Source organism: Sorex araneus, chromosome 4 (assembly GCF_027595985.1).
Source record: "Sorex araneus isolate mSorAra2 chromosome 4, mSorAra2.pri, whole genome shotgun sequence".
In the NCBI taxonomy this organism is placed as follows: Eukaryota; Metazoa; Chordata; class Mammalia; order Eulipotyphla; family Soricidae; genus Sorex; species Sorex araneus.
The window spans coordinates 113,783,890-113,803,208 of NC_073305.1; the positions used below are offsets into that span (position 1 = coordinate 113,783,890).

Below are 19,319 nucleotides of genomic sequence, written 5' to 3' on the forward strand. Positions count from 1 at the left end.
ATAGTTGGCTAACAGCATCTGTATCTGTTTGTTTTAGCATTGTGTGGGGTCCAGAGAAGAGAGCCACTTGTATGCCTTGATGAGATCTGAAGGTGGAAAGTTACAAGAGAAAGAATGTTTGAGATCCTGTATCTCACTTCCTCCTGCTAACAGGTCCTGAGCAGGTTCACCTCTATTTTCAGCCAATGTGCCTTCCTCTGCCTCCAGTTAGACTAATTCAGAGTCTGCAGCCAGAAGTCAGAAAACTACTTAGAGAGGACTTGGACTCTAGTTTTCTTTCCTCATGTATTTGGAAGCCTAGGTCTAAGAGTGAACGTCCTATGCTTCTACCTGCAACCTTAGCCATCCTGCAGATTCCCATTTCCTTTTTGCTCACAAGCTCTAGCATGACCTTGAAACCTGTGAACGTGTTCACCAAAAGTTTTCTCCGAAGATGGTGTCAACAAGGAATGGTTGAGAGGTTGGGGTGTGGTTAACAAGGAGAGAGCTGTTAAAATATTCCCACTACTGCCTCAGCTTCCATTCTTTGATGTAAATAATTAATGTTGTCTTCATCATCATCATCATCCCGTTGAAACAATGTTGAGCTCCTGCAAAACTGTCCCAATAATCTAAGATTAAGACAACATTTGGACTCACCTCACGCATGAAGGAACCAGCAGAGAAACCCAGGTGTGTGGGACTTGGGGCTGGGACCTCCAAGCCTGCTCGGATAAGGACTGGGCCTCTTCCGCCCAGATTCCCCATTTTCCAGTAGCTAGGCGGTCACACCCAGAAACTGCCATCAATGGCCAATATACAGAGACTATAAAACCAAACTCCCGGAAGTGACATCTTAGAGCCTAATTCTCCCTCTGGGAGAACCTGGCAAGCTACCGAGAGTTTCCTGCCCACATGGCAGAGCCTGGCAAACTTCCTGTGGCATATTCATACGCCAAAACCAGTAACAATGATGGGTCTCATTCCCCTGACCCTGAAAGAGCCTCCAGTGCAGGGCATTGGAGAGGATTAGTAAAGAGAGGCTGCTTAAATCTCAGGGCTAAGACGAATGGAGACGTTACTGAGACTGCTTGAGAAAATCGACGATCAACAGGATGATGATGATGATGACCCAACACACAAACAAAGGCAAGTGGGTACAAAATAGAGATGAATGCAGCCATGAAAACACGTGTAGATACTGTGACATTTGGTAGGCTGAGAACATTAAAACTGAGACATGAAAAGCTAAATAGAATAAAGAACGTGTACTTTATGTGAAAAGAAACACAACAGTTGTAAAGATATATTTATTTCTTTAACATTTGTGCAGAAGCTTCATGCATTCAGTCATCATTATAAATTCTCCCACAGGGGGAGATGGCAAATAGTATAAACACAAAATGGCTTAGAGTTCAGAGCAAATAAATTCAAATGAAATCACACTGTTTGGTGGTGGTTTGGGGGGTTGGATTTCTGTTCACTGATAGTACTATCTTGTGGCTCCACAAAGTTTGAAAAGGAACAAAATTTTTTTGCTTTATTTTTTACACTTCTTTATTGAATCACTGTGATATAGACCCTTCCAAAGCTGAAGGAACAATTTTTTTTCAAAATAAAATGTAGAAAAAAAAAAGAGGAAATAAAGAGATAGTTTAGACAGTTACTTTATGGATGAGGGTGCTTAGAAAGAATAGATAAATGATTACCTTAAATTATTAACACTAAAAAGAATGAAAAAAGGGCCAGAGCAATAGTACAACAGGTATATTTGCATACGGCTGACCCGGGTTTAATTCCCAGTATAGTCCCCCAAGCCTAGCAGACGTGATCCTTGAGTATAGAGCCAGGAGTAACCACTGAGCATAGCCAGATGTGGCCCATAACACCAAAAAACGAAAAGAAAGAGAAAAAAAGAGAACAAAGAAAAGAAAAAAGAATAGAAAAAGAGAGCAGGCAGTACTTGGAAGAAAACTGAAGTACTCATAGAATTATAAAAATGATCTCAATTCCTTTGAGGCCACTTTGTAACAATTCTATTTTTAGAAGTTTCTTTGACCAAATTTAATAGGCTTATAATATGCATAATTTCTACTCCAGTTGGTACTCTAAGATAATTTACAATGTTAACATAAGCATGTAATTAAAATATTGGTTATCTTTCCATTACCCAGCTAGATTATTTTAGCACATTATCATTTTATAATATATTAAATCAATACACAATTTTAACAGAATAAACTATACAGCATGAGATATTGTTTTAAATAAGAAATTAAAATGTTAGTTGTAAGGGAATGCCCTGCCACAGAGGCGGGGTGGGGTGGGAGGGATGAGATGGGGGAGTGAAAGGATGCTAGGGTCATCAGTGGAGAACGGGCAATGGTGGAGAGATGGGTACTCAAGCAGTGTATAACTGAAACACAAGCAGGAAAATATGTAAATCTGTGTCTGTACCCTCACAGTGATTCATTAATTAAAAATTTTTTTAATTTTAAAAAGTGCTTTTAAAATAAAATTTAATATTTAAGTGCATTTATATTAAACTGTGTTTTCTTTCATCCACTTAATTTAAAAAGTCAATTGTCCTTAAGAATATAATAAAATAAAATGTTAGTTGTTTTTAAAATCTCCTATTTTAAAAAATTAAGGTACTATTGGTTTGGGTCACTGCATATATTTTTGAAGGTTCATGCCTCTTCAAATGCCTGGTATCATTCCTCACTCCCCAGCAAAGTACCAGTATCCCTCCATCACAGACCACTAGACATCTCCAGCCTTTCTCCCGCCCTTGTCCCACTCTGGTAAATCAGTTCTGCAGTCAGAATCCAAAGGAGTATTTTGCCCTTTTCTTTTTTATGCTTCTTATGTTCTGTTATGAGTAAAATCACCTGGTAAAATACCTAATTTTAAAAATTACTAATCTTGCTCCTGAAAATAAAATGTTGGATGGTGTAAATTTATCACTCAGAAAAATAAAACATTCAAAGGACAGAAAATTTTTATGTGGAGCTTTATAGCGGTAATATCAGAATCTTTCTTGTCACTTTAAAATGTATACATTGGGCTGGAGCAATAGCACAGCAGGTAGGGCTTTTGCCTTGCACGTGGCTGACCCAGGTTCAATTCCCAGCATCCTACATGGTCCCCTGAGCACCATCAGGGATAATTAATTAATTAATTAAATGTATACATTATATTTTGCAGTGCTTATTCAAGCCATACTCCTGCAAGCTTTTGACACAGCAACTATCATTTCTTTTTTTTTTTTTTTTTTTTTTGCTTTTTGGGTCACACCTGGCGATGCACAGAGGTTACTCCTGGCTCTGCACTCAGGAATCACTCCTGGCGGTGTTCAGGGGACCATATGGGATGCTGGGAATCGAACCCGGGTCGGCCGCGTGCAAGGCAAACGCTCTACCCGCTGTGCTATTGCTCCAGCCCAGCAACTATCATTTCCATTTAAAAGCACTAAGTCATAAAATCACATTTAATTTGAGCCAGAAAGATAGCTCAAAGGATTAGAGAGTTCATGCCTTACATTCACTAAGCCCCAAGTTCATGCTCCTTCACCAGCACCACTGGATGTGGCCCTATGGCCTCAAACCTGCTGGGCCTCCAGCCATTCAGCTTCACCGGTCAAGTGCTGAACCGTCTGGCTGCACAGCTGGGTTGAGTATCCTTATGAAAGATCTCCTAGTCTTTCAAAAAAACAAATTTATTTTGCCTTGAATTCTTTCAATCATAGCAAGGACAGGCCAGGATTTTTAACTTCTTGATCATGACACTTTATTTTATAAGAATTTTTTCCTATGATACAAACAGAACAGAGGAGTTGCCAGGAGGAGCCTCCATTCATTGCCCGTTAGTTTTTATAGACATTGAAGTTTGCAAAAATAATCATAAAGATACCATTCCATCTATATTCTTACTGCGGTATGACTTGCTGCTCCAGCATCAAAAAATGTGTGTCTATTTTAGCACCGCATATGACCCAGGAGGTTCCTGTGACTACTTATGCCAAGGGAATATGGGAGGCTCAATGCTTCCCGCTGATGAGTAGATCCCTTCATGGACCAGACAATGCCTGCTTCTTTTAGAAGTCAGCGTCCATGTAAAGAATACTACTATTCTGAGACTAAGAAGTCCAGGTCACATGGAGAATAAAACACTTGAGAATAAGACATCACATCAAGGAAGCAGAAAAGGCCAAGAAGTAATGAGTGAAGAAACCATTCTAAACAACCCAGTTCAGTTGAGCTCCCAGACTGAGCACAAATGTATGAGAAGATTTTTGGAGGGTTGGGAAGAAGATGGAGGGGATCTTTAGGCACATCTAGTGGTGCTCAGGACTCGCTCCTGGCTATACTCCGGGATCACCCCTACTGGACTTTTGGGACTACATGGGTTGCTGGGAATCAAACCTGAATCAGCCAGCCAGGTGCAGGGCAAACACTCTACCTGCTGTACTATAGCTCTGGCCCTGCGAAGATATGTCAAACTGCACAACCCAGAATATTACTCAGTGGTAGAGCATTTGCCTTGCATGTATGTTTTGCCCCGGGTTTGATCCCCAGCACCACAAAATGAATAAATGAAATTAAAGCTGTCCAACTAAGCCCAGTACATCTCCTACAAAACTTTGGAAGATAAAAATAATTTAAGATCTACCCACTAAGTTTTGGGGTAGCTTGATGAAGCAATAGATAACTAGAGCAACGGTGCTCTCTCTCCCTCTCTCTCACTCTGTGTGTATGTGTGTGTGTGTGTGTTTGTCTATCTGTCTGTCTCTGTCTCTGTCTGTCTGTCTGTCTGTCTGTCTGTCTCTCATTGTTTGTCAACAGGCAGTGCACAGGACAAACTCCTAGCTCTGAGCTCAAGGATCACTCTTGGCAATGCTCGAGGAGTCATATGGAATGACAGAGGTGGAAACCTCATTGGTCACATGCAAGACAAGGGGAGACCTGTCTGCTACACTATCTCTCCCACAACTGCTCTCTCTTGTCACAAACATTTCTTCTCCCATCTGAGGTAAAGAATCCCAGTTCTGTCTTCTAGTACGTTTCTGCTGTGTGTTTGCAGCATGAATAAATTTGAACTTATGTAATATATTTTTAATCTATGAAAGAAATATAAATAGGTGTGAAATTTTGGGGAGCTAGCATTCATTGTTGTATACATTATCTACAATAATATATGGCATTAATAATAATAAAGATAACACACTTTAGAGCCAGAGAGATAGCAGGTAAGGTGCTTTCTTTGTATGTGATCAACTGCAATTCAGTCACCAGGACCCCTGATCAGAACCAGGAATAGCCTCTGAGTACCACCAAATGTGGCCTAATTCACCTACCCCAACATTAAAACAGTAGCTATCATTAATTGAGCACTTATGTACATTAAATATTCTTTGGGGCACCTTGAATAGGTAAGTATGATCAATACTCATGACAACCTTGTAAGATATTATTCTCATTTTGGCAGATTGAAAAACATTTAAAGGTGGAAAATGCACTCACAAAATCTGTCACTGGGCTGACCAGCCAAGATTCTTTTAAAGCCTCTTTACCATTTCAAATTCCTAATGCTGAACCATACTTCAGTCTAGTGCCTTCATATATTTATACTTTACAATGAACTTAAGTGATTTTTTTTCAGATGGTGTATTCTTAAATAAGATGCTGACATCTTTTTTAGAGCAACATTATGTTTTGCCAGGTTAAATATAACTTACTCATGTAAATTTTTACTTTACATAATTATCTGACTTCACCTTCTACAGAACAGCATGAAGAAAATCATTTCATAGACGAGAGAGTTTGTACAATGGAAACAGCACTTGCCTTGCACGCATCCAACCCAGGATCCATCCCCTGCTCTGCTTATGGTCCCCTGAGTTCTGCCAAGAGTGATCCCTGAGCTTAGGGCCAGGGGTAAGCCCTGAACACAGTCAGATGCGGTCCAAACAGTGCCCCGACCCCCTTCTACGAGAGCGCGTGCGCGCGCACACGAACACGCACACACGCATGCATGCACAAACTTTTATTTTTAAGGAAGATATTTCATTTGTTTAAGGAGATGTTTTTTAATTGATTCAGTATGCAGATTAGTGTCTGATTGTTGGAAAATAGAAAAATTGAGAGAAACATTGAATTTCATTTATGTTTCTCTGATTCTCTTTATACTTACAGAGGAAAACATTATTATTTGCAAGTGAGAAAACTACACTTCCCAAAATTTAAAAGTTTGCAAAAATCACCTGGAAAGTGATCTGATATTCATAGTACCCTTCTACCTATGCTACTCAGCCTTTCTGGAAGTATTTTGTTAATCCTTTTTCTTCATCATGACTTTGATCCATGTGTTTCTTACTGTTACAGTTGTCTTCTCTAAATTATTTCCTAATACTCCCTTGAGCCACCTATTGTTCTAAATTCCTCTCTCTTTAATAACTCCATGTAGTAAATGATAGGGTTTATCTATAGTATTTTTCTAAAAAGTTGTCCCTGGGGCATTTCAATAATGTTTCCATAATTTTAATCTAATAAACCAAGGATTTATCAGTTTGCTTTGTTCCACATTTTAATAGATATTGCTGAAAAGATGCACACCAAAACCAAGGTTTGCAAATACTATAAACTGATACTAAATATTTATAGGAGTCATAATCTGTAAAAATGGAAGTATATATGATAAAGCATATTATTCTCAATGAAAATATCAATTGATTACTATATGTTTTCTCTTTGTGTAAAATATCATGCTAATTTACTTTTGAACAAGATATATGTTACCTTCTAATTTTGATATTTTTATTTTCCTGAACTTATTTTTAGGTAAATTGTAATCCCACGTTTATAAAAAGAAGGAAGGGGCCTGGAGCAATAGCACAGCAGGTAGGGCGTTTGCCTTGCACGCGGCCGACCTGGGTTGGATTCCCAGCATCCCATATGGTCCCCGAAGCACTGCCAAGAGTAATTCCTGAGTGTAAAACCGGGAGTAACCCCTGTACATTGCCAGGTGTTATCCAAAAAGAAAAAAAAAAAGAAGTGTACAAGGAAACAGAATCTGTTCTAGAATACAATCAATTGATTTTATGACATTTTTTTCAGATGGCACCCTTTTCAACAGGATATACTAAGAAATATGACTCAAAATTAAAAATAAGCTATTATTGTAATGAATTTAAAATAAAAACTTTTATACAAATCAAGATGCTTAACTTTTAAAAAAATTATTACACAGTCCATCTCTGGATTTACATGGTCAATATCTTAATTGAAATCTTACTAAGTAATTATTTCATCTTTGGTATGGAGCCACTTGCTTAAGGACTACTCCCAGCAGAGTTTGGTGCTTCAGGGTTGGTCCCAGAAGATTTCTGGGTCATGTGGTACTAGTGGTCAAACCTGGAGCTACTACATGCAAAGCTAGTGCTCCAATCCTTTCAGTCATAGGTAATTTCCCTAGTCTTATATACTTATTTAAGACACCTTCAGGGCTTAAAAAGACTCTTTTATTCTCATAAAAAATATCTTTGGGAGAGTGTGCTACTCTCCCTAGTGTTTAGGGCTACTCCTGGCTCTGTGCTCAGAATTCACTTCAGGAACTGAGAGGTGCTGGGAGTCAGCCCAGTTCACCAGTATACAAAGCATGCACTCAGTCCATTGATCTCTCTCTCTCTCTCTTTCTCTCTCTCTCTCTTTGTGAGTGTGTGTCTATCTGTCTCTGTTTCTCTATCTCTGACTCCATCTGTTGTGTGTGTATATGTGTGTATGTCTCTGTCTCGCCACAACAACCCTCCCACAAGACCTTACTTACTTTTGAGTGTAGAAAGGACTTAATCATATAAAATGGAAGTGAAAAAATGATTGAAGGAGGAGAGATCAACAAATAAGGTGAAATCCTCTAGTGGATCAGTGGAGAGAATGGACTGTAGAGCTTATGAAACAGAATTTCCTACAAAAATGAAATAGACTTCCTGCATTTTTAAGAGAACCATAAAATATCAGTCCATGATTCTTTCTAATTTTTCCTTATCCTGTTCCTCAACACAAATAAGGAGACAAAAGAGCACTGTTATTTTTTAATCTAAATCTCCCAACCAGTTGCCATTTTAACTAGTGTTGAAGCAGATACAATTAAAGTTAGCAAAGGTTTCCAGAAAGACTTATTGTAACAAGCCAACTAGACTTAAACAAATGACTTAGAATTCCAAGGTCTTCAGTAATAGTCTCAGACAAACCACTAATGCTTACTTTTGTAGCAATTTATTGGGGGAAAAAAAGAAAATGGGGGATCAGAGATGGCAGAGATGTGACTCCTTGGTAGAACACATGCATGAGGCCCGGGGTTAAGTCCCCTATGTTACAAAAAAAGAGAAGTAAATAAAATGAAAGAGGGGAGAGAAAAGAAATGAAAGGGAAAGGTTCTGATAAAAGAAGAATGTAGAAATAGTCTGTTCAGGAAATTTCTGTGTTTCTATTCAATTCTACACTGAAGATCTAGTTAAAAGATATCAAGAGTCACTTTATCACTGGCCCAGCTTGAAGATACAGTTATGCATCATTTCAAAACCAATAATAAAATAATACCAGCAACTTACATAATGCCTACTCAGCCTCAGCCTGACCCCTGGAAGTCACTCAAAAGAATACCTGTCAAGCAATATCAAATATTGGTGAGAAAAAAATTTAGGTACTGTCAGACAGACATTCAACAGAAGACATTTGCTTCCTGGCTTCTGTTAGGCAATATTTTAGCCTGAGATCACAAACCACAATTTCACTGACTTCCTCACAATTTAATCATGAGTGCTGAGAAGAAAATGTTTAAATGCTTAATTCTCTTACTAAGATTCATGCCAAGGCTCTTTAATAATCAAATTTTCAGTCCCTCACCTGTAAAACCCCCCAAATTATTTCATGCATATTACCTTCAACTGGATTTCTTTTTGCAGGATGTGTATAGGGCAGCTGATGGTGGATGTGAAGACGAATCTTAGCTTTGTCTTGTGATTTTTCAGAAACTGCAGTTAATAAAGTCCTCACCTGTCTTTTTATACTAGAAGGCTAATAAAAATTGCATGTTCCCACATGCATCTAAGCCCAGGGATCAACAGTAAATCCCATCCAGTGATTGAATATTACTTTGTAAAATTACCATGACATCAGTTTGATCTTATCTTGTTCCAACCCTTGGATTATTTGTCAGTTTGTGCCAGTTTCAGGCAGTGGTGACCACAAGGTCAACCTATGAAAGTGAATACACTGTCATTTTCTAAGCAATTTTATCAAGACTTGCACACAACATCCTGAAAGAGGACACTTTCTTATAAACAAGTCCTATGAGTTTCACATTTAATTAGCTAAGTACCTGATGTTTACTTAAAATGGGAGAAGAGCTGTAAATTTCAGATAATAAATATAAACTATTTCAGAGCTCATAGCATTATTCTAATTGGAAATAGAAAAATAAAATGAATGCCTATTTAGATGTGCTATAATTAAATGTGCATCTGTGTTTAATAAGGAACTGAGGAGAAAGTATTAAGCAGTTGTGAAGAGAACTGATTGGTTTTCAGGATATGTGTCTTTTCTTTTTCTCATTTTATTTTTTTAATACTTAGGGTTTCTTTTTTTTTTCTAAACAAAAATTGAATGTTACCAGCTATTGGAAACTTAACTCCAAGATTTTGAACCCACTGTTTCCCTAATACCTACTCAGTTCCTTGGGCTGTAGCTTCAGCCTTTATATAAAGATTATGAGCCTTCAACAGGGCCCTATTTCTGTCTACACTGATCAATGTCAACTGTCTAAGAACCAGCTTAGAAACAAAGAGTCTCCTCAGGAGAGCGTAGAAGATCTATGTAATTTTTTTTAATTGGCTTTTAATATAAAGAAACTGACCTGGAGAAACTGGAACTGAGCTGGAGAGACCAAGTAGTGGTTAAGGTATTTCCCTTGCATGCTGTCAACCCCGGTTCAATCTCCCCTGTACCATGCGGTCTTTGAGCCCTTTTGAGAGAGATCCGAACCCCCAGGGCCACCATCAGCATCCATAGGGAAAAAAAAGGAAAAAAGAGAGAGAAACTGGCCAAAAGATCAAACTTGTTCTGTGATTTATTATACATAATAAGTTGCTTTGTTTCAGTGCTCATGCCTTCTTATTCCACTATTACTTTCTTATCATTTCTTCCACTATCTACTACTTCATTTATCTTTTCCTGATGACGTTTGATTTCTTTCATTTTTTTTAAGAATTTCTGTCATTCAGAACATAAAAGATTACACGTTTTCAGACTTATTTTGAAAATTGGAAAGCTATATAGAGAAGAAAAGCAATTCAAGTCTTAATGAACAGAATTCTTTCTCACCTCAATTCTATTCAAGCATTTTACCCTATTTGAATACCTATCCTCCTTGATCCTTCTTTCATTTTCATTTTGTATGATTAAGAAAAAAATATGACTCTTATAAAATAACAGAGTAGGAGACTAACACCCAAGAATAGTAGAAATAAGTACCAGGAGGTTGGCTCCATGGCTTGGAAGCTGGCCTCACATGCTGGGGGAAAAGGCAGTTCAGATAGAGAAGGGAATGACAAGTAAGCTCTGGTTGGAGGATCCGCTCGGGAGGGGAGATGTGTGCTGAAAGTAGACTATAGATTGGACACGATGGCCACTCAATACCCCTATTGAGGACCACAACACCCAAAAGGAGAGAGAGAGAGAACAAAAGGGAATGCCCTGCCACAGAGGCAGGGAGGGGGGGATGGGATTAGAAGGTGGGAGGGATACTGGGTTCACTGGTGGTGGAGAATGGACACTGGTAGAGGAAGGGGTGCTCGAACATTGTATGATGGAAACACAAGTATGAAAATGTGTAAATCTGTTACTGTACCCTCATGGTGATTCACTAATAAATAAATAAGTAAATAAATTTTTTAAAAAAGAAAAAATATGATTCTTGTGTGGTCATATTAGATTATTTTCATTTAGTTTAATATTTAGTAATAGGTTTTACTTTTCTTTCATATGTTGACATATAAATATCAGAATTGCCCAGGCAATTCTTATGAAAGTTTTTTTGCTGCTTTATATAGTGTTTTTATATTTCATGAAAAGCAGGATGTGCCAAATTAAGTCCATTATACAGGTAGGGCCTTTGCCTTGCATGCGGCCTACCTGGGTTTGATTCCTTCCTCCTCTCAGAGAGCCTGGCAAGCTACTGAGAGTATCCCGCCCACACGGCAGAGCCTGGCAAGTACCCGTGGCGTATTCTATATGCCAAAAACAGTAACAAATCTCACAATGGAGAAGTTCCTGGTGCCAGCTCGAGCAGATCAATGAGCAATGGGATGACAGTGATACAGTGAAACAGTGATACAAAACAGTTGTCACAAGAGTTTTTACACCTATTCTCCTCCCAGCCCCCGGCCCCCAATTTCCCAAGAATATATTTTTTTTTCAGTTTATGTCTGGAGCTCCAGATTGAATCCCTCAGCACTACTAGATCCCCCAACCACTGCCAGGAGTGACCCCAAGAATTGAGCCAAGTATAGTCCAAAAGCAAAAAAAAAAAAAAAAGAAAACCAACAACAAAAATAACGCACTTATCTTGCAAGTGCTTACCTTGGTTTGATCCCTGCACAGAGACAGGAAGGATCCCTGAGCAGAAGCCAGGGGGAAACCCAAAGCATAGTCAAGTGTGATCCAAAAAGGAAAACAAACAAACAAGAAGAAATGAACAGAGTCTACAGTGGATAATTGCATGGGGCAGACCTCATTTCAATCCTCACTGAATACTGATATAGGCAGGATAGGGAAGGCCCCCTCCCCAAGGCAATGGCAAAAGCCAACCTTGCAGAAAACAGGTAAAAACAGGTTAAAACAGGAACTAAGGCCTGATAAGACCCTCACCTAACTCATCTACAGCAACAGACTCAGAGAAGGTCCTGCCGAAACATAAGGTCAGAAAAGGAATTTCAAAAAAGACCATCACCACTCCCTAGCCCCCCTGGTAACCTCCTTAGCCCCACATGGGGGCAGGTTGGAGAAACCCTCGAAAGGCCACCTTGAACAAAGGAAGGGCAAGCATATGCTGCCTGAGCCATCTGCTGCTTGCGCCCATGTGGCCAAACACATGTGGTGCCTGTGCTCCTATGTCACCTGCATCCCCCCTCTTGAGAAGTGTACTTTCATGCTTTCCTGTCTAATGCTGGCATGTGTGTTGGGGCTCTCTCCGCCCATGGAGAAGCCCAGGTTCTCTCTTGAGCACATTACTCTCTACTCTCTCTTTCTCACTTTCTCTCCCGCCTTCCCTTCAAAGCCTCCAAATAAAAACTGCAATTTCACTGGTCTCTACTCCTGAAATTCCTTTCTTCGAGGTGAGACAAGAACTCAGAAATCCTGGGTCCTGGGTGGCGGTGGCGGATTGAGAGAAAGTGACTATCTTTCTCCTCCCCACTTCACATGAATCACCTGTGGGGCCCACCGACATCAATATAATTCCCGCCCCCGCCCCCCCACACACCCCACCACCACCACCAACAACAACAACAAAACACCAAAACTGACAACCACACATAATCACCAGGAGTGACCCCTGTGCACAACACCAGGCGTAAACCCTGAGAACAACCAGGTGGAAACCAAAAACAAAAACGATTTTAAAAAATTAGAAAAATTAAAGAAAACATTGTACTTGTACTTATAGTGTAGAGAAATTTCCTTCTGTCTGTATTTTTAAATTCTTTATATTTTTTTAATTCTTTATGTTTTTAAATAGGCACATAGAGCCTTCATTATCGTTTAAAAAATTTTTTTTGCAGTACTAGAAATTGACGAGTTCAAGGCCTCATACGTGTGAGGCAAGCATTCTAACTCTGGGCCATATCTTCAGTCCATAATTTTAATTAACTCAAAAATTGTAATTATTTTAATTCTAACTGGTCTAAGTTTTGGGTTTTTTTATTTTTTTTAATTTTCTTTTTTATTTTTGGGTCACACCTGGCAATGCTCAGGGGTTACTCCTGACGGTGCTCAGGGGACTATATGGGATGCCAGGGATCAAACCTGGGCTGGTCACTCTGGCCCCTTGGTTCTTTTTTAATCATATTTTGGGACCAAGAGATGGTACAGCGTGGTTGGACACTAGCTTTGCATGTGGTCATCCAGGTTCAATATCTGGCACCACATATGGTACCCTGTGCCCCTCAAGGAGTGATCCCTGGTCTCCTGGCCAGGATGATGCCCTGAACACCACTAGATGTGGGCCAAAAATCAAAACAAACAAACCAAAAACACCATGCTTTGTTTCATATCAGAAAAAAAGTTCTATCCCAATCCTGACAGCTCTATTTCATCAATGTCTTGGATAACTGGTAGGAGAGGCAGGTGAGAGAGCTAAACCACTTCTTATTCATTAACAGTTGCCTCCTGGATGTTAAAATTTGGAGAGTTTAAGGCCAAGAAGGTAGATCTTCTGAAGGCAGGCGTGACAGATTAATTAGTCACCTGTTCTGACCACATCTTGAAAGTAGACAAGGCCACAGAAAGCCTGGGAGAGACAGCCTTGCCTGGCAGTAGGGCAGCAGGGTGAACACGCAGGCTCTGCTAAATGCAGGAAGTTTTCTAATGAAGTTTTGTCATTTACACATTGAAATTTTAAAATAACCATCTTTGTAAATGCTTCATACATGTACTTGATTTGTTTTAATAAACATAATTTGATTTTTCTAATAGCAAGGTATGATTATTCCAAACATTATGCTGCAATCAGAGGAACATCTTATTTTTTTAAGTACCTTTTTCAGCAATTTTGATAGATGCATTGAACAGTTTTAAATGTTTCCTGCAATGCGAAGAAAATGCACAACAAAGAGTAAACGGAGAAGGAATATGGCTCAAAGGGGTGGAGTACACACTTTGCCTGAGGGAACCTCATTACCAAGTTAAGAGGAATCATTGAATACCCATAATCCCGTTGATAGTCGAATTTCTAGTGGTCTCAGTAAAGTCTCCATTCGTCCTAGACCTGAAATTTTAGAAACCTCTCTCTACTTGTCCTTCCAAACGATGCCGCATTGGAGGCTCTTTCAGGGTCAGGGGAATGAGACACAGCTTGTTACTGGTTTTGACATATGAATACACCATGGGGAGTTTGCGAGGCTCTCCCATGTGGGCAGGAAACTCTCAGTAGCTTTCTAGGTTCTCCCAGAGAGAGAAGTAGGCTATAAGATACAAGCTTCTGGGAGCTTGCTTTTAAGTCTCTGGATGCTGGCCACTGATGGCATTACACGTCGCCAGGAGCAGTCCCTGGCTGTGCCGGGGGCAGTCCCTGGGTGTGATCGCCTAGTTACAGGGAAATGGAAAATCTGGGTGGAGGAGGCCCAGTCCCGATCTGAGCAGGCTTGGAGGTCTCAGCCCCAGGTCCCACACCTACCGGTACTTTCATGTGTAAGGCTCGTCTAAATGTGTGGAGAGGTCCCTTGAGCATGGCTGTGGCTAGGCTCCAAAGGTCTTCAGCTGCCGGGAGCTCTGCTTGGGGCAGGGAGGGAAGCTGGAGCCCATCCCCAACAAGGGGCCCTGGGGAAGACAGCTAGGCGCTCAGGCAAGAGACTCTGTGTCGCTCTCTTCCTGGAGCTTGCATATAAATAGAAACAATATACATATTAACTAATGCTCTGCCTTCTTCCTCCTTTTTATTTCATTTTATTTATTTATTATGTATTTATTTTTGCTTTTTGGGTCACACCCTGCTATGCACAGGGGTCTTTATTCAGGAATTACTCCTGGCGGTGCTGGGGGGAACCTTATGGGATTCTGGGAATCAAACCCAGGTTGGCTGTGCTACTGCACCAGCCCTCTTCCTCCTTTTCAAACCTCACAATGTATCTTGGTAGGCTTTTTTCCTATATCTAAGTATCCTATATAACCAAACTTTCAAAATTGTTCAAAATTATTTAACCAGTCTTCTATCAATCATTAGTTGCACCATTTTAAAACTAGATTATTTTTACTGTTACAGTAATATCTATGCAACTATATAAGAGCATACACTTTGAAAAGTGAAATGCTACATCAAAGAATACAAATATTTTTATATGTATTGCATTTGTTGTGGTGTCCATATGATCCTGCCAATGTTTGGGGGCCAGCATCACCTCTCTTAATGGTGTTGGGGGATTGGATGGTGTGATTCTGCTGTTCAATCCCAGTACCTTGCATATGTCAAATGTTACATGTTTCACTTCGTATAAACTATCACTACTAAGCTGTCACTGTATCACTGTCATCCCATTGTTCATTGATTTGCTCAAGCGGGCACCAGTAACCTCTCCATTGTGAGACTTGTTGTTACTATTTTTGGCATATTGAATACGCCACAGGTAGCTTGCCAGGCTCTGCTGTGCGGGCGAAATACTCTAGGTAGCTTGCTGGGCTCTCTGAGAGGGACAAAGGAATCGAACTCGGGTAGGCCGCATGCAAAGCAAATGCCGCTGTGCTATTGCTCCACTACGTGCAGAGCAATGCCATTACTAAGTTATTTGTTAAAAATCCAGATTCCTGGGTCAAGAAGATAGTTCAAAAGACCAGGACACAATAACCAGCTCAGAATATAAACTGTTTTTTTCAGAGTGGAAATATTTTAGGGTTTCTGTTTGTTTTGGTTAGGGGGGCCACAACCAGTGGTCTCAGGGGTTACACTTAAAGATTCCTTCTGGCAGTGCTCAGGAAAATGTATGGGATGCCAGGGATTGAACCCAAGTCAGTCACATGCAAAACAAGTGTCCTGCCTGCTGTATTATTAAACCTGTATAGAGAAATACTCGTTTTTTTTTTCTTTTTGGGTCACACCCGGTGATGCACAGGGGTTACTCCTGGCTCTGCACTCAGGAATTCTGGCAGTTCTTGGGGGACCATATGGCATGCTGAAAATCAAACTTGGGTCGGTCGTGTGCAAGGCAAACACTTTACCCGATGTGCTATTGCTCCAGCCCCAGAAATATTCTTCTTTACCCCTCGTAAAAGCTGATGCCATGAGATATGTTTATTTTTGTGAAATAGGTGAAAAATACTATCTTCTTTTCATTTATATAATGTTGAGCAGGATTAAACATTTTGTAATTTATAGGTTATTTTTCTGTGAGCTGCCTATTTAAGTCTTTCTCAAGTTGTTTAACTTGGCTTTTGACTCTATTATATATTTAGCATACAGTAGCCTCATGTAGCCAGATATGTCCTTTACTTAAAGATATGTAATATTTATGCATAGTCAAGGTGTTAGTATATATATTAATATTTTATTATAGAAAACATAAATCTTTATTTTCAATTCTGACTTTTCCCTCCTTCTGTTCCCTTTGTTACAGTTGTGATATACTAGTTGGCTGCTCATCTGTAGGGCACAGGGCAGGAAGAGAGAGCAAACACAGCTGTGCAGCCACCAAGAATGATGCCAACAGAGCTTGGGTCCCACTGTGTTAAAGTGGGGCAATGCTAGGGATCAGACCAAAGACCTCATGCATGTAAGGTGGGCACTCTACTGAGTCACATCTCAGGGTCCACTTTAGATCTATAATTCTTTCTTAATTCACTTGGGAATAAGGAGTGAAAATAGTAATACAGCTTCCTTATAAATTTAAGTGTTAAGTCAGGGCCAGAAAGATAGTATATCACTTAGGAACTTGCCAGTGCACAACAGATAATTGGTTTTATTCCCAGCACCACATATGATCCCCCAAGCCCCACCAGAGGTCACTCCTGAGCACAGAACCAGGAATAACCCCCAGAGTATCATTGGGTGTGACCTCAAAATAGGAGAGAAATAAATAAGCAAAATATTAAAACTAGATAGAAAAAGATCCATCCTTTTTTTGTTCTGGACTAATTTTAAATGATACTAAATTCCCAAATATTGGGGGTTAATTTAGGAGTTTCATATCATATAAAAATGTTCAACAAGTGACATTGATATTTATAAATTTGGGAGGATCATCAAATGTTAAGTTTAATTATTTAGTGTCTAGCTGGGCTGGAGCAATAGCACAGCGGTAGGATATTTGCCTTGCAAGCAGCCAATTTGGGTGCGGTTCCTCTGACCCTCTCAGAGAGCCCAGCAAGCTACCGAGAGTATATAGCCCACACAAGAGAACCTGGCAAGCTCCCCATGGCATATTCAATATGCCAAAAACAGTAACGACAAGTCTCACAATGGTGATGTTAGTGATGCCCGCTCGAGCAAATCGATGAGCAACGAGATGACAATGACAATGACAGTGTCTAGCTATCAAATGAACCAACAAAAAAGAATTATCACAAAGGAATTAGATCATTTTAGTCAGAAATCATATCATTAACTTGTGAATAATCTGGTTACTATACATTAGAAGTATTAGAATTTACTCTCAGGCTTCTCTTTGACTTGTCACACAATTACTGAGATAGAACTCTAATGTCCTAACTTCATTTTACTCTTTTATGCTGTATGGCCATATTTCTCATATGCTGTATGTCCACAGGTCTTACACCATACGAAGTATCATTACAAAGCTATTTGTTAAGAAATCCAGATTTCTAGGCCAAGAGGATAGCTCAAAAGTCCAGAACACAAGCTTTGGGAAGCCCTGAGTTTGATCCCCAGTACCGTATAGTGCCTTGAGCAACACCAAAGGTGAACCCCCAAACAGCAAGTTCAAAATGGCCCCAGAGCACTATGAGGTGAGAACCCAAACAAACAAAGGAGCCTCACCCAGAAAATAGCTCAGAGGTACAGCACCTGCTATGCATATGTGAAGTGCTGGGTTCAATCCCCAGGACTGCAAAGAAATAAAAAGTAATATAAAATACAGATTCCTGGGTTCCATCTGGGATCTACTATATCAAAGTGTCTGTCAAGTGTGGCAAAAATTTGCATTTTTATATCTAGAAAGACATTTTGTGCTCATTTTGTACAGTTAAAGTTGCTTCGCATTTTTTAGTAAGATAGAAATGTGCCCAAGGAACAATATGGTTTGCTTTCATTTTCAGCTGCACCTGTAGCAAAGTAAATTGAAAATGTAGTTATTTGTTCAGTTCTATGAGCCTCCACCCCTCACAAACAGGCTGGCAAAAAAGAATCAACAATAACGATAGCCCAAAGCACTAAACAATTATTCCATAGTCACAGACGAAAAGCAACAGCAGACAATTTTTCAGTTGATATCAGGGTTTTAATAAACAGCAGCGAGAAAGGTGACTGACAGTCTGAAGGAACAACCTCAGACGTGATGTCTAACACATGCAGCAGAAACAAAATCTCCCCAGAATTGATGGACAAGAAGCAGGCTGGCTTGACACATGCAAAGAAGCCAAGAATATTCTCTCCTATTTTTGTCAAAATAGCATAGCCTAATCAATAATGCAAACATCCTGTTTCTTCAGCTAACAACCTCTGTCACTTGAACTCTAAGAGAAATAAAGAAACTGCTAGTACAATTATGCATACTCTTCTTCTAGTCTGAAATGTCAATAGACTTGGCAAATACGTCTACAAAGAAAGGGAGGAAAATCTCACAGGTGAAAAGTAATTTGTTTAACATTTTCCCATTTCTGTTTTGCTTTGCACATATTGCCTCCCATTTTCATTTCAGAAAGCTTTGGGTAATAGGCTATCAATGAAAGCAGCACCCAAAAAAATGCATTTTATGCAAGAACCAAAAACAAAGCGCCTATATTGATGAGGTAGTTCAGTAATGTTTATAATACAATATGACTGGGGGGATGAGTCCAGAAGGATTTACTACCCTTATTTTTCAGGAGGACTTCTAGGAGACATTAGGTGCCACTGTGGTCTGCCTAAAGCCTCTCTATCTTAAGGACTTGGCTGTATTGCCACGAAAGGTATGGATGCTGCATTCATTGTGTGTGTGTGTGTGTGTGTGTGTGTGTGTGTGTGTGTGTGTAAATGGCAATGTACAGCTTGAGATACAGTGAGGAGCTCCAAGAGAGGGAAAATGAAAGCCTCAGTCCAATAAGGAGATTTTCTTTAGATGATGCTTTTCATCTGGGTAAGGGGAATCCAGGCTTGCTTCAAGGAGGGTGCATCAGTGCCAGTTGTCATGACCTAACATTATGAAAAATATGTTTCAGCAGAAAGAGGAGCACATGTCATAAACATACTCTGATACTCCTCTCCCACATTCCCAACACCCCCCCACCCACCAAGCTTTAGATTAATTGGAAAGTGGAAAGATTCTGTTCACTCCCAGGCCTCACAGGGAACTGACTGAGACTCAGCCATTGTTCAGACAATGGGTACCTCAACCTTCCACAAGGTACCTCCTTACTTTTCTG

General features: G+C 39.8%; 1 protein-coding gene across 2 annotated transcripts in view; it reads right to left on the reverse strand.

Annotated features, from left to right (window-relative positions):
• The window catches only part of CGA (glycoprotein hormones, alpha polypeptide), a 92,120-nt gene that overhangs the window by 15,582 nt on the left and 57,219 nt on the right, over positions 1 to 19,319 (reverse strand). The window contains exon 1 of one of the 2 annotated variants that reach the window (XM_055136567.1): positions 8,588 to 8,629. The exons of the other annotated variant lie outside the window; for it this stretch is intronic. Within the exon in view, the coding sequence (XP_054992542.1) occupies positions 8,588 to 8,589 (2 nt within the window). The 5' untranslated portion in view covers positions 8,590 to 8,629. Of the gene's footprint in view, positions 1 to 8,587; positions 8,630 to 19,319 lie in introns of those variants that run through there. 2 annotated transcript variants of the gene reach the window in all.